Below are 15,249 nucleotides of genomic sequence, written 5' to 3' on the forward strand. Positions count from 1 at the left end.
TAAAATTTAAAAGGCAGTTATATATTTTTAATTATAAAGACCTAATTAATAGTGTGGAAAAATTAACATTATAAATGTATCAATTATGTCACTTTTCTTTCCCCCCTACTCTCTGTAGTACTGTACTGTAATATGTATTATTCAAATAAAAAAAAAAAATTGTTTTTATACTTTAACATTTTTATTTATTTAATGAAATGTTTTTATTTATTTAAATAAAATATTTATTTCAATCAAATTTATTTAGTTAACTAGATTTTTTACTTAATATTATATATATATATATATATATATATAGTACTTTAACATTTTTTCATGGACTCCTTAGCACATCCTAGATTAATGGTTGAATGTTTTATAGTGAATCCCAGCTCGTATACTCAGACTACGTACTACGTACGTACTACGTATGTGCCGGTAACGCACGTACTCTGAAGTGTGTAGTAGGCAAAAGTTTAGTAGGATGGGCTTTTATCGTGAACGATTGAGGCGGCTGTGATTGGTCTTTCATGCCGTCTGAGCACACGGTCTGTAACACTGCCCTACTTCCCACTGGACTGCTGGATTCCTGCACACTGCTCTCCGGCGCACTGGCTGGTCATGGCGCTGCGGACTGTCCGAAACTTACCCTGCTTTTTAAGTGTACTCGGCGTGTTTCTCCTCAGCAGTGGCCCATACCGGGTGTTCTCGTGTCCGAGCCGCTGTTTATGTTTCCGTACCACTGTCAGATGTATGCATTTAAACCTGGAATCAGTGCCCGCTGTTCTTCCTCAGACCACAATCCTGTAAGTACACTGATTCTTCTTCTCTTTTCTCTGAGGGAAACAAAAACTACAGTTATATGTGCTTACCTGATTTAGCCATCTTAAAAGTTACAGAAGACTTAAGTTGTCAGTGATATTATCATTGTTTATGTTTTGCATTGAGTCAGCGTTGAGCTCATCGGTTGCATACTGAGTACAGATGAGTTTGAGTGGCAGAGTTCTGATTTATGTTCCTCATCTGGACGAGTCTTTGTTTGGCGGACACAGCGGTTGTGTCTCACAACTTTAACCCTGTCCCTACCCAGGCAGCATTTTGTGCGTCACAGGCGCGGATCGAGTCATCTAGACAGACACTCAAATGCTGCAAGCACCTTTGATGGCCAAAAATGCTGCTCGTACAGTATATGACATTGGGCCTGTTTCAATGTACACACTTGGGGTCTTAGCCTCTGTAAAACATTTGCAATTGCTTTATCACTTGATGAGAAACATCAGACATTTATAAGTTTATTTTAAAGAAGGTATGCCTGAAAATCAAAGTGTGCAAATAAAGCTCTAAAAAAAGAAGAAGACATTTTTACAACACTGCAAGTGTGTCCTATCAGGTAATAAGAAGTTCTACACACTTGAACAGCCAAATAACCCCAGTTGTGGGTATTGGGACAGGCTCATACAGATCCTAAAATGCGGTCTAGATAGGCAGCACACTAGGTTTTGAAACACAGCCAGTCTGCACAGATGTGTGTGTAATACTGTTCTGCTCACACACTTCAGCACCGACACGGTTAACAAAACTTAGTGTTGACAGTGTTTGCAAAGAAGGGTCAAAACCTTTGCATGTGTGTTTGTCATTATGTGTGGACTGCTGAAGATCGGTTAAAGTGAGTCATGATCACTGTGTGTGTGTGTTTGTGTTGGGTAGTTTTGATTTTGATTCATCAAAAACAACTGAGTTCATTTACTTTGATTTGTTATATTAAAGGGGTCGTGCCATTTTTAATTTTAATACGTTCCTTGAGGTTCACTTATAATGTTAATAAAGTTTTTTTGCACAAAAAAAGAGAAAAGAAACAAATATATATGTGGAAAAACTATTATTTTCAACCCTCATATGTCTGAAATGACATATTAAAGTATAATAAGGTTCACTTCAGAATTAAAATGTTCTGATAATTTACTCTCCTCCATGTCATCCAAGATGTTCATGTCTTTCTTTCTTCAGTGGAAAAAAATGAAGGTTTTTGAGGAAAACATTCCAGGATTTTTCTCCAAGCGAACGTGCAAAGACAAAAAAAAGTCAAACCCTTTACAAAAAAAGGTAAAACAACGATGTCGGATAATTTTGAAGTTGGAGGAGAAAATGAGATGGAGTTTTTCGCCCTACCGCAGTACTTCCGCCTACGTCACGTGACCTTTCCAACATGATTACGTAATGCGTGGCTCATCACAGAGCAGTGCAAGACGAGCATTTGTGGTTAAAAAGATATATATATTTTATTTATTTATTTATTTAGAAAATGACTGATGGTTTCTCTAGATAAGAGATCCTTTAAGGAGCAGCCACTGTTATGATTGGCTAATGTCATTGCATAGGAATGACAGTATCAATGCCCACTCACTATTGCACATGAGTGTTTTGAAAATATTATTCATATAAAATCATGAAGACACATGAAGGCCAAGTATGGTAACCCATACTCAGAATTTGTCCTCTGCATTTAACCAATCCAAATTAGTGCACACACATTAGGAGTAGTGAACACACACACCCAGAGCAGTGGGCAGCCATTTTGTTGTTGCACCGGGGAGCGATTGGGGGTTAGGTGCCATGCTCAAGCTCACCTTTGTCATTTTCTGCCAGTATTATGATTTGAACCCGCACCCTTTGGGTTACCAGTCTTACTCTCTAACCAAACGAGTCTTGATTAAATAAATGCTTTGTTTATAATGAGGAGGATATTTTAAGCTATGAAACTTGATATTTTAAAAGGACCTCTTATATGTCAAACGATCAAGGTAAATTTGACATAGTCAAATGAGAAGTATACATGTTTTATAGCATAGATGTAGCCAAACACACATTGGTGTATTATTTATTTTAGGGGAAATAAATTTGCATTTGTATTTGTATAATAAATCCAGAAGAAAAAACAACAAAGAATTTCTGAGAAAAAAATGTATTTCCCTATTATTATCATTATTATATATAAAAAAAAATGATTAAACTGTTAAAGTTTTTGAATTCACTTGATTAGACATGCTTTTTGATTATTAAAATGTAATTAAACCATTAAAATGGATTCCAGAAAAATGAAAACTGAAAGCACCGAATTTGGGAAAAAAATAAAACGTTCAATAAAGAAATAAAACAAATTTAATTTGGGCCCTAAAAATGTTTTGTTCAACTTTTAATAAACAAAGTTTATGATTTCAATTAATTAGACGTACTAATAACTAAAAAAATTTAACTTTCATAGGGCCCTAACTTTGCTCACCCCGTATCACCTCTCATGGTTTAAAGTGTTTCTGTGAGGCTTTGAAATAATTGCATGAGTAACAGCTTTGTGTTTCCTGACCGACTGATGGATGCATGAATGAATGGCTTTTTCAGCAGCTTCTCTACTGACGTCTTTTATGTGGGTCACTGTGTTAAAAGTGTAACGTCTGTGTCTCGATCTCAACAGGAACAGTGTTTATTAACTCATGACTCGATGCACACCGCTGTAGATCTTCACACTGTCACTCTGCGTATGAACCAAACTGTCTTTTCAAAACTCAGAGCTGGTGTCTTATAGATAGTAAGACAGAATCCCAAATCGCTCCGAATTTGCAATGCATTCCTTGGCTGGTTTTAATAGTCCCATGTGACAGTTGTATGCATTTGTTTCCAGACCCACAATGCATCTGTGCAACTGCAAACAGACAGAGGACTGCATTCAGATTTGTGGCTGATTGCAAACGAGTGACATAAACTCAGCAGGGGTGCGGAGTGCTCTCCATTAGTGTAACTCCACATCTGTCTGCAAGACGCCCTCGTAGAAACTAGACATAATAAGCCTCTTGACTTTAACACTGCGCCGGCCGTCGCTGAAAACCTGGACCCACAGTGCATTATAATGTTGCTGAGGTCTGTCATTGTGTCTCAGCAATAAGGAAGTGTGCCGTAAAGCACATATATGGCTCATTGGAAAAGCTTTAGGAACTTTTTGGACATAAAGGGGACCTATTACGCTCTTTCACAAAGTCTTGATGTTGTTTTTGTGCTCTACTAGAACAGGTTTTCCTGCTTGAATGTTGATTATTTTCCTCATATTCTCCATTGTTCAGCTCCTCTCTTCCCAGTCTGTCAGTAACGCTCTGTTTAGTTCCTGTCTCTATGAAGCCCCTCCTTCTGAAAAGCACAATGTGCTCTGATTGGTCGGCTGGAGCAGTGTGTTGTGATTGGCGTTTGGGAAATGTCCCGCCCCTTACCATAACCGCCAGTTTCAACACACTACTAACTCAACCAGGCCCCGCCCCTTTATTCTGCATATGAATTTTTTAAATGAGGAATATTGTGAAGAAAACTCAAGATGGAGGCGTTTCAGGGAGTTCAGAAACACTGACACTGATATAGAGAAGAACTCCTGCCTTTTTCATGATCAAACAGCAACATTACACACTCAAGACAGATGAACATGTATAAAGCATAATACTTTTTAATGATATAATGATAAATGTCTTTCCGCAGTTGAAACGATTACATGAGACATGATTCATTTCAGTAAATACCTTTTAACATTCCTTCTGATGTTCATACATGTTACGCCACATTAAAGAGTGTCAAAATGGCATTTACTGTTTGAATTTCATTATATAATTGTCAGAATTTGAAAGCTAAAACTGTCAGAAGTAACAAGGCACAAAGCTTAAAGCTTATTGCGATTATTGGATGCCAGAAGCACTACAAATAATATTTCGTAAACTTTTTCTCATGCATCAACTGAAAACCACATAGACTATAAAAGATCTCAGTTTATCCACATGAAGATCGATTAAAGTGGACCTATAATGCCACTTTCACAAGATGTAATATAAGTCTCTGGTGTCCTCAGAATGCGTCTGTGAAGTTTCAGCTCAAAATACCCCACAGATCATTTATTATAGCTTGTCAAATTTGCCCCTATTTGGGTGTGAGCAAAAACACGCCGGTTTTGTGTGTGTCCCTTTAAATGTAAATGAGCTGGTGTTCAGCCTTACATTGTTCAAACCAGAGTCGACACTGATGGAGAGACTCAGGAAGAAGTTAGAACTTTTAGAATGAAACTGGACGTTTCTGAATGGTTAGTGGATAAATTGATGTAGTTGCTGTGGAGTTGATTCAACTCATCCACTAGCATGTACCGTCATGTTAATCTTTTGTGTTGAATTGACCCTCGTTTGTGAAGCAGTCCGGCGTAAAATGACGGCATGTCAACAACACTCTACTACAACAACTCTTCCTCTTCTCTAAAGCAGCCCAACATGGCCCCGCCCCCTTTGTTGTGTGTTCTCGGGGGCGGGGTTTATGTAAATTTTAGGGTTAGTGATGTCACCAACCCAGGAAGAAGCTCATTGTAGTCCCTACCAGCCGTTTGTTGTAGTCCTTAAAAAGAAAATATCTCTCTTTGCATTGAACTTTGAGTGTCGTAACTTTGCAGATGTTGTTTATGCTCACAGCAACATTACACACTAACTAAATTTAAAAAAGTGAAATCATAATCAACCACCGCTTTAAAAGATGCAAAATCGAGAAAAAAGAAAACTAAATAGACACTGACACCGTCAAAACGTGCCATTGGAGAAGCACTAACTGAACAATGATTTCGTCCCTGCAGAGCATTTTCAGACAAATATTTCTGGTTGTCGAAATTTCGGTGCATCACTAATGCAGAGATCAGTTCAAAGGCCTCATATGAGCCTATTACTAACTACAGCAGGTCCATATGATCAGGTTTAAGCGGTCTGATTCAATGATACACGGTTTGTTATAAGTTCAGCTTCTGAGAATGAGGAGCAGTGTGACTGTTTAGTCTCAATTTCCTGATGTTGATTTACAAAACAGCAATAAAGTAATTCAGTCATTTCATTTTTACAGCTTGATAGTTGAAATGGTTGTTGGCCCGTGAGTCTGCATTACAATTGCTTTCAGTCTTTGGCTTTCCAGTAAAGAGCCTCTCCCCCTTACCATATATTATGTAATACAGACAAATGGGGCGGAAGTATTGGCATTAGAATCAGAATGAATATGATCACTTTGGCAGTAAACCTAGTAGCAATAGTAGCATTTATTGTATGATGTTGTACAGCCTGTTGATCTGCAAGTAATGGATGTTTCTTGTAATATGAAACATTATTTTATAATGAATTTGAAGGCATGCTTTTGTTTCACATGAGTTCACTATGACAGAATGTTCAGTATGTGTTTTTCCAGTGTCTAAATGAGCTTAACAACATCCTGCTCCAGTCTGGCACGACTCAACATTGTATCTAAAGAACATCACTGACTACTGCTGGATCACTTACTTTCCACCTGCAAAAAGAAGGATCAAGCTTTACCTCTTTACCATATGTGACAGTACTGCTTTATTATTTTTAGATGATCAGATGATGAACAATGAACTTCCTAGCTAACTTTTACTGCTGAGCTTTAGGAATAAGATCTGCTGAACAAGAGATTGCTATAGATAAGCAGCTTTATTTTGTGAAAAAAATTTGAGATTCGTAAATTGAGGAGCAGACTGCAGTTACCCTGCAGGAACTTTCCATATCTCTCAATTTATTGGTTTCTCCATAGTGTTTCTCCTGTTATATGGATTATGATTCTGGATTGTCCCAATAAAGCTGCATTTGGATTTTCAACCCAAGTCTCGAGCAGTCCGTAACAGTCTGTCTTTAACTATTACAGTGTCCCCTGGGAGAAGTCTTACATATCTTAAATGATATAATAAAAGTCTTAACGATTATTTTAAGAGGTCTTATATTTGGTGAAGGAAAAACAGAAATCATGATAAGAAATTATTAAAGGGGTCATGAACTTCGTTGTTTTATTGTTTTATAATATTTCCTGGGGTGCACTTATAATGTCAGTATGCTTTTTACATCAAAACTGGTTATAATTTAGAAATAAAAGACATTTTTCTACCCTGATTTTAGACTTCAGTGTAAACGCCCACTGCTGTGATTGGCTGACATCTTTGCAATATGAAATAGCTAAGTATTGCTCTCTCTAAAACTTTTAGCATGTTTGTACTATTCTGTACTAGTTCTCAAGGTTCACTTTAAAAAAAAAAAAGTGTTGATAACATTACACTTAAATCTATGGCATACTTAGATCGTGGCATGAAAGGTTGCAGTGATGAACATTGTAGTCGATCACAGACATGTTGTTGAGCTCATGAAAGCAGTGATCTCGTCACTGAAACTCAATTTCTACAAACTAACGAATGCTTTCATCATAACTAACAGTGAAAACACGATGTAACTAAGGCTACATCCACACGAAGCCAGAGCTTTCCCTATCCAATCTTTTTTTTTTCCTTGTCTCAAGAAATATCTGCGTACACACGAAACCACTGAAATGATGTAGTATACATGCCAGATCAGTATGTGGCGCTGTAATTCTGCAATAGAGATACACTAAAAACAAAGAATAAGACTTGCGCTTGCGCATAAACCTTGCGCGCTGTATACAAACTTTAGTAAAGCTTAGAAATCAAGCTTCATTTTAATAAAGCTTTAGGTTCGGTAGCTTCTGCAGCACGAACACAAGCATGTAGTACGCTATTGTTGTTGTTGCTGTTTTGTGCTGTTAGCGGTGTCTGACTAGGGTCGACACGTGGGGTGATGACATCATTGTTTCACAAAATATACGGATTGGCTGTACACACGAAAATGCAAAGGGTGTTGTTTTCAGATTTATCCACGCTGGGACCCGGTTTAAAAAAATAGCGGTATCACCTTCTGAAAACGCCGGATCCGTATGGACGAAATGCCTATACGATACAAAATTTTTGCTTATACAGCTAAACTCGTCTCCGTGTGGACAGTGCCTAAGAGATTCGTTGAAAAAAAAATGGGAATTTTAAACTGATAAACTTGTGCTGTTTGATTGACAGCTCTAGTGATTGTAAAGGGAGCGTTCTTTGATCGCTTTCTATATATAATTTAATCACCATTTAAATAACAGATTATTTTCATTCTACTAAGAGAAACAAGGTGAAGTTGAGCGTTTAGTCACTGGTTTGATTTACTGACACACAGACAAAGATCATCTGACTGTACATGAATCATTAATATCAGATCAGGCGTTAGAATTAACACAGTTACTGACATGTTGTTGCATTACTGTCGAGTTCATATCATAAAAGTCTGTTTGCAAAGCCTGCGTCGAAATACGATTGATTTACCAAAGAATCCACAGTGAAATGTGCCGAATACAAATAAATAAAGCTCAACTGAGACATTCACATTGTTGAAAATAAATAATCATATTCCTGCATTAGGATCCTTTGAAAGGTAATGTTATTTTAGTCCTGTATCGCTCTTCTCTCCTCCTCATCTCACTAACACACCAGTGGGCGGGGCTAACGCTGCAGTGATGAAGTAGGTGTTGATTTCTTCTGCGGAGGTGGAGTTTCATCTATCTATTCCAGGATCAGTCGTTCTCTGGGTCTGGTGTCAATAAAAGCTTTTATTGGACTAACAAGGAAGTTTTCAGTTCTGAAACTTACAGGATATTCTTATAGTACGATGACCTCTTATATATCAAAAGCTCAAGGAAAAGTTGATTTCTCAATTCATGACCCCTTTAAACTTCAGAAGGCTATGACTGAATTAAACAAATGTGAGCGCTGCATATTCAAAGTCAAAACATGGTTTCAAAGTAAAAAAAATAAAATAAAATGGTATTACAGACTCACTGTTTCAGAGCAGTTTACATTCAAGAAATACCGTGCAATTATGCCAAACCATTGCTTATGATTTACTGTTGATTTATGACAATGTTTACTTTATGGTGTTTATTTTGTTATTGTTGTAGATGGTTGCAAAAGTGCATATTTTGGGCCAGATTTACTAAACGGGGCAAATTAGCACGAGAACGCAATTCCATAAATGCGCCGATGGGAGTGGCAAGTCTGAAAGGGAAACTCCTACAAATGCATATGCAATAAGGTCAGCTGCAAAAACAACTCAGTCCATGCCTTTTCAGCGCTAATTTGCATGTAATGATATATTAGAAGCAATTTCAGTATATGTATGTGCTCAGTCTTGAGTATCTTAAACTTGCAGCTACCCAGTTTAATATGTGCCTCAGCCTGGATAATTAAGTAAACGTATTTGTTTTTTTTGTGTTTTTTTTTTTAATAGGTTCTGCATGAACATATCATTGTGCATGTCTAAAAAAGGCCTTAAAGATAGCCTGTGTTAAACTTTTAAAGAATGTAACAAGAATGTGCTCATGAAATGGCTCTCCTGGATTCAAAGATTGTGCTGTTGTATTTTTTCATAATAATATACGGCTAGAATCAGGTAACCATTAACCAAAGATAAGCTGTTCTGTTGGACAGGATATAAAATGGAAGAATTATGCTATTTTCAGGCATGTATATTCCTGTGGAAGCATCAAAAGCAAAATAGACAACTGTTGAGAGCTTTTAAGACAGCAAGTATGTATTATTACAGTCACAAATCTTGCTTTATTCAGAGGTGTTAACAAAAGTGTCACCAGGATCCAAAATTTACTCAATATAATCTCCTAAAAATATATATGATATTTTGCATGGCTTGTGAACAGGTAAAAGTTGAGTTCACATAAACAACTTCACATATTCTTTGAAAAACACAACATCTTCAGATAGCTTGCTAAAGTTTTGATACAATATCTTTATTTTTACCAAGTTTTATCTACATTATATCTACTTGGCTGCATATTTAAAAGAAGATTAACAATTTGAAGAATAATCATAATAAAATAATAGTAGTAGACACATAATTGGCATCAACAAAATGACCAGCCCTTGTCCTTCCTCTTCCAGAGACGTCGGCCATCAGTTGGTTTTCTCAGAGAGGATCTGTCGAGTCCCAGAGAGTTAGTAAGGAAGAGGGAAGCGGCGTTGTGTGGAATTTGCTGCAGTCAGGCATTCATTCTCAGTGGCATTGTGGAATGCAAAGCCGGTAAAATCCCTAAAGCTTTGCTAATTTGCACAGAGGAGATATGGACCCAGATAGTTAATAAAAGAACACTCCTGCGCTCTCTTCCTGTGCCAGTGCTGCGGGAGAGTTTGCGACACTGTTCCAGCATTAAAAGGCTGAGATTGAGGCCTAATGTGGAGACTGAGTGAGAGCGAGCATGTTATAATGCGTGGTGATAGAACGTAAATTAACCCTAGAACATAAATTAAGATCTCTCTTGATCCAGTCAGTGATCCAGTGATTTCCTAGATGATTCTTGGCAGTCCATCTGAAGCTTTTGTTTGACAGTACTTATTCGATTTACTGCACTCAGTGTTTTGTACATGACAGACACATGTACACTTTGTCTGGCCAGCTGTTTGTGTGGCGTTTAAGTCCATATATCAGCTTTGGAAGAGCATCTTTTAACCCTATAAAGCATGTATCATGTTTGATACTCACGTTTTATAGACATAATCAAAACTTTCTTGAAAACCTGTCACACACAATCTCCTACAGTCCTTCTGTCGTCTGATTGGTAGTTTAGACTTTTTTATCAAGTAAAAGGTCTTTTAGTATAATTTTACGAACATCCTCCTTCAGCTCGTGCTTCACGTGTCTTTCTGCTGTGAAATCTGCACTGATATTCATAAAGTAAACATAAGAAACAACTTTTATATTAATAGTAATATTTCAAGAAGAACAAGATGTATCAAATATGATCATCTTTTGAGGAAGGTTTATTTGTTCATCTCTCAATCATCATTGTATTGTATTGCATTATATGTTTTAAACTACAGAGATCTGATCATTAAACTAAGCATTTAAATATTATCTTATTAGACATATTATTGGCAGAAATAGAGTGATGACTGATATTTATATGTATTTTATGTAATTATCTGCTATACTGTTAAAAAGATCTAATTGATTTACATTATAAGTGATAATATCATCTTACTTTTTGGCCATATAAATTTCTACGGCTGCCCCCTATAGTCGACTAACTGTTAGTGGACGAGAAGAGGCTTAGTCGAACAAAATTGTATTAGTTGCTTAGTCGCAAGGGAAAAAACTCCACAGGAAGTGGTGAAGTCATGCAGTCTGTGACGGACAGATCGTTAACAGCTGATCTCTGTGGTAATTACAGCACATTGGGCAGGACATCCAAACGCTCGCCTATCATTCATTGACCTCAAATATGGCTTATCATCTGAAACATGTAAGTATTTAAATATTAAAGCTCGCTTAACCTAGAAAAATGTGGGCTCTTCAAATGTTTGTGCGAAGTGTGAAAGCTGAATAGTAGCGTGCGTACTGACAGCTAACATGGAGGCGCCGGTGCGATCACTTGCACTTAAAATATTCCGTCATTTTTGGTCATACAGATAAGAATAATACATCTTTTTAATCTGTGAAGAGTCTACTTTTATTTGTGTGCACTTACAATAACAACAAAATAGAAAGGGAAATGTCTACTTTTAAATGAACCAATTCAAATGGAAAACAAATATTCTCAGGTTATGTAATCCGTATGAAACATATATAGACACATCCACTACTGCGGAGATGACGAGTCAGCTTCGTCAACTTCATCACTGCAACCCAAAATACAGAAAATACTAGTTTATCAATGAATTATTAAAATGTTAAAGCAGTGTCCTTGCTGTTTTTCCTGTGGCAGCTTTATGTGTGCACTTGAACACTGATTAGGCTACGTAGGCATTAAAGGCTCTTTATTATGATTTATATGGTTTATTAATAAATGTGCGATTAGTCGACTAATGCTTAAAATGAACGACTACTAGTCAACCAGTCAAATCTTTATTCGAGGGCAGCGCTATAAATATCAATATCAATATATCTGCACCAAATTGCATATTTTTGCTCAGTTTGTGCCTCTGAATAAAATTGAGCTGTTTTTTTTTCCCACTCGAGTTTGAGCTCCATATTCTCACCATAGCACACTATATGAGCCATAAATGTATCGAATATGAAAACACATGCAAACTTTTTTTAAGATTTTATCTAAAGGTTCAATAAACTGTTCCATTTCAGATTTTGCTGCCTGTTATTTAATATGTCGGGCGTTACAAGGTTAAGCAGGATCAGTATTGTCAGAGTGTTGATGATGAGGTTCTGCTCGTGCTGTATGTGTGTCAGATTGTGTTATCGTGTCGCTCTCGCTCTTTATCATACATAGTGTGGAATTTCCTCTGTGATGTCATTAGGCTGGATGTGAGCCTACAAGGACCAAGACCACATCCTGTTTTCTGTTGACATGCATTCTCCTGCTATCAGGTCACATTTCTATTCTTCCATACAGTGTCAGCTCAGAGATACCACAATATCTAATTTTCTTTTTCTTTTGTAAGCGAAATACTCACAGAAAACTTTTAGAATTGTTTATTCCCTTTTTAAAAAAAAAAAAAAAAAAAAAAATCATCTTTGGTTGCATCTCCTGATGAGTTTGTCTCCATGTTTAATGCCTGTGCTCGTTGGAGGACTGCAGATCTGAGCAGACTGTAGGCTTTGTTATGGATATGTTGCATTATGAACCATATCATCCATCTTGGCCTCTTTCTGAGCACATATTGCATGTGTTGTGTACTTTTGTGTACTTTTGATTGTGAAGGTCACTGCTGCCAAACATCACTGTTAATCAATCCAAGCTGTATTAGATGAGTTAAGCGCTCAAACATGTGGCCAAGATAGCTGAATTCAGGCCCATGAGACAATGAGTCACAACCCGTTTTGATACAGTTACAATCTGTGAACAGTCTGTTTGGCCTTTTTGTTCTCCAGCTGACAATAAACATTACTCATTATGTAATAATTAGCGAGGTTCGACTTCAGTACAATTGTACCATCAACAATACACAGCATTGTTGGATTTAGAAGATTGCTGAGCGCTTTCCTCCTAACAGAGTTTTTGTTGTTTTTACGATGTTTTTACATTGTTTTATTAAACGGTCTTGTGAACTAAACTTAGATGTTCCCTGCTGAGAGGAAGTTTGACCTGCTTTGCTTTGTCTGTTGAATAATGTTTCCCAGCTCACTCTCTGATAAGCCACTAGGCAACTTTGATAACATGATGGGTTTTGTCTATGAAAAAGACATTACACTGTTACAGTGCCTTCAGATGTGCTGAAAATGATGGCTGTTGCATGTGGGCGATATTTTTGGATATAATGTAAACACACAAGAACAAATAACGTAAGCATGCCAATTCCCACTTAATGCAACTCTAAACATAAAACATTATGTTAACATGCTTTTTACAAAATATTAAAAAGCAGCAGTAGACTCTGCTCGCAACCTATCATATGCACGCTGCTTGTGTGGATGCAGTCAGTTTTGACCACAAAAGATGAGGTAGGTTTGATTGGATGTGCCCCCTCTGTCACCTCACATACCCCAGTTTGGGAACCACTGTTCTAGAGGACTCTTAAGTTGTGTCCTAAATTACATTATTTACACTATGCACTTTTACTATGCACTCAATCATCTAGTGTATGAATTTCACAAGGTTATTTATTTCATCATTCAACATCTGAGTCTAGTAGCCCCTCCTGCTCCGCTACTTTAGGAGAGCTGCAGAGTTTGAATGCATGAAGTGTTCAACAATCCACACTTTGTTTTTTTTCTGTTAATTAAGTGCATGAATGGAATTTTTAGTGTGAACACACTACTCACATTAAGTTAATTAACACACTACTCACATTATTAGTACTACAAATTGGCACAGAACAGTGCATAAGTATGTGAATTGGGACGCACCTTTGGTTTGAAGTTTTCCTGCGGCTCTTGTTTTGTGTATTATTATATTGTATCTAAGTTCCCATTTCCTGTGGTTCGTCCTGTGTTCGAGTTTGTTTCCTTAGTTACCAATTATGTGTACACACAGTTGCTCATTATCCCATCTATAGCCTATTGTTTAGTGCTTTGTCTGGTCTTGTTTCATATTTTGGATTATTTTTACATAAACTGCAGTAATATGGTGGTGAACAAGTGTTTCATAAAATAGTTGTTACTATATTGTGGATATTTGAATAATTGGAACACTGTATTGACCAATCAGAATATAATACACACTTTATTATATAGCTATTCACAGAAAACATATCCACACTGTGTATTGCATGGGTGTAACTGTCACTAATAAAGCTGGGAAAGTTAAAATAGTCTGTTAACTAGTCAGTGTAAAGTGATTTCAGTGTAATTAGGCTGGTTTAGGGCCATGTCTGCCATACACTAATGTGTTTTTTATGCTTGTTATAATTGCCTTGAAACATGTTGATGAAGGTGCTTTAAAGGCACATCTCAGAGAGGGAATTTGTCTCAACCCGATAGAACACCTTTGGGATGAATTAGAGCGGAGACTGTGAGCCAGACCTTCTCACCAACATCACTGCCTGACCTCACAAATGTGCTTCTAGAAGAAAAATTCCCATAAACACACTCCTAAACCTTGTGGAAAGCCTTCCCAGAAGAGTTGAAGCTGTTATAGCTGCAAAGGGTGGACCAACTCCATATTAAACCCTACGGATTAAGAATGGGATGTCATTAAAGTTCATGTGCACGTAAAGGCAGGCGTCCCAAAACTTTTGGCAATATAGTGTATATCACAATATAGTTATTTTTGCTTTAAATAATGTTTTTATGATATCAAAATTATTCATACCATTGAAATTTCATAATTCTTATCACCATTTTTAATATCATTAAAAATGAGTACTAGCCTAAAAAAAACTCTCAAGCTTACTGAAGACAAGTAAACAGTGATAAAGAAAGAGCAAAGAAAACAAGCTACAACAGAACAAAGACACAATTGAAATAGACCTACCTGAAAAACTTCAAGCACTAGAAATACTACATAAAATGTATAAAGTAATCAGATGTATAAAAAACAATTCATAGTCTTTACTGTGTAAATTAAATATACATTTATTCTTATTAAAGTGAGCAGTGAGAGATTTTCTCTCTTTTTTTGTTGTTTGAGTAGCATTAAAGTGCCCCTATTATGCCTTTTTTAAGGTTCCTAATATTGTTTTGGGAGTCTCCTACAACAGGTTTACATGCATGCAAGGTCAAAAAAAAAGGTCGTTTTCTCGTAATATACATTTAATTTCACATGAGTTTTCAATCTTTTGTAAACGATTCGTTTGAAGCAGGTCAGAGAATCAGTCTCTCTAAACCCCTCCTTTCCGTGAGCCTACACTGCTGTGATTAATCAGATGGCCCAATCCTTTGTGATTGGTCTACTGCGCACGCCGCGTGCCCATTGCCATAT

At 36.8% G+C, this 15,249-nt stretch overlaps 1 protein-coding gene across 1 annotated transcript in view; it reads left to right on the plus strand.

Moving 5' to 3' along the window:
* The first annotated feature begins 489 nt into the window (after positions 1 to 489).
* Positions 490 to 15,249, plus strand: part of LOC127498372 (peroxidasin) — a 71,161-nt gene continuing 56,401 nt past the window's right edge. Inside the window, exon 1 of the mRNA XM_051867646.1 lies at positions 490 to 785. Within this exon, the coding sequence (XP_051723606.1) occupies positions 601 to 785 (185 nt within the window). The 5' untranslated portion in view covers positions 490 to 600. The remainder of the gene's footprint in view (positions 786 to 15,249) is intronic.

Source organism: Ctenopharyngodon idella, chromosome 17, assembly GCF_019924925.1.
Source record: "Ctenopharyngodon idella isolate HZGC_01 chromosome 17, HZGC01, whole genome shotgun sequence".
Classification (NCBI taxonomy): Eukaryota; Metazoa; Chordata; class Actinopteri; order Cypriniformes; family Xenocyprididae; genus Ctenopharyngodon; species Ctenopharyngodon idella.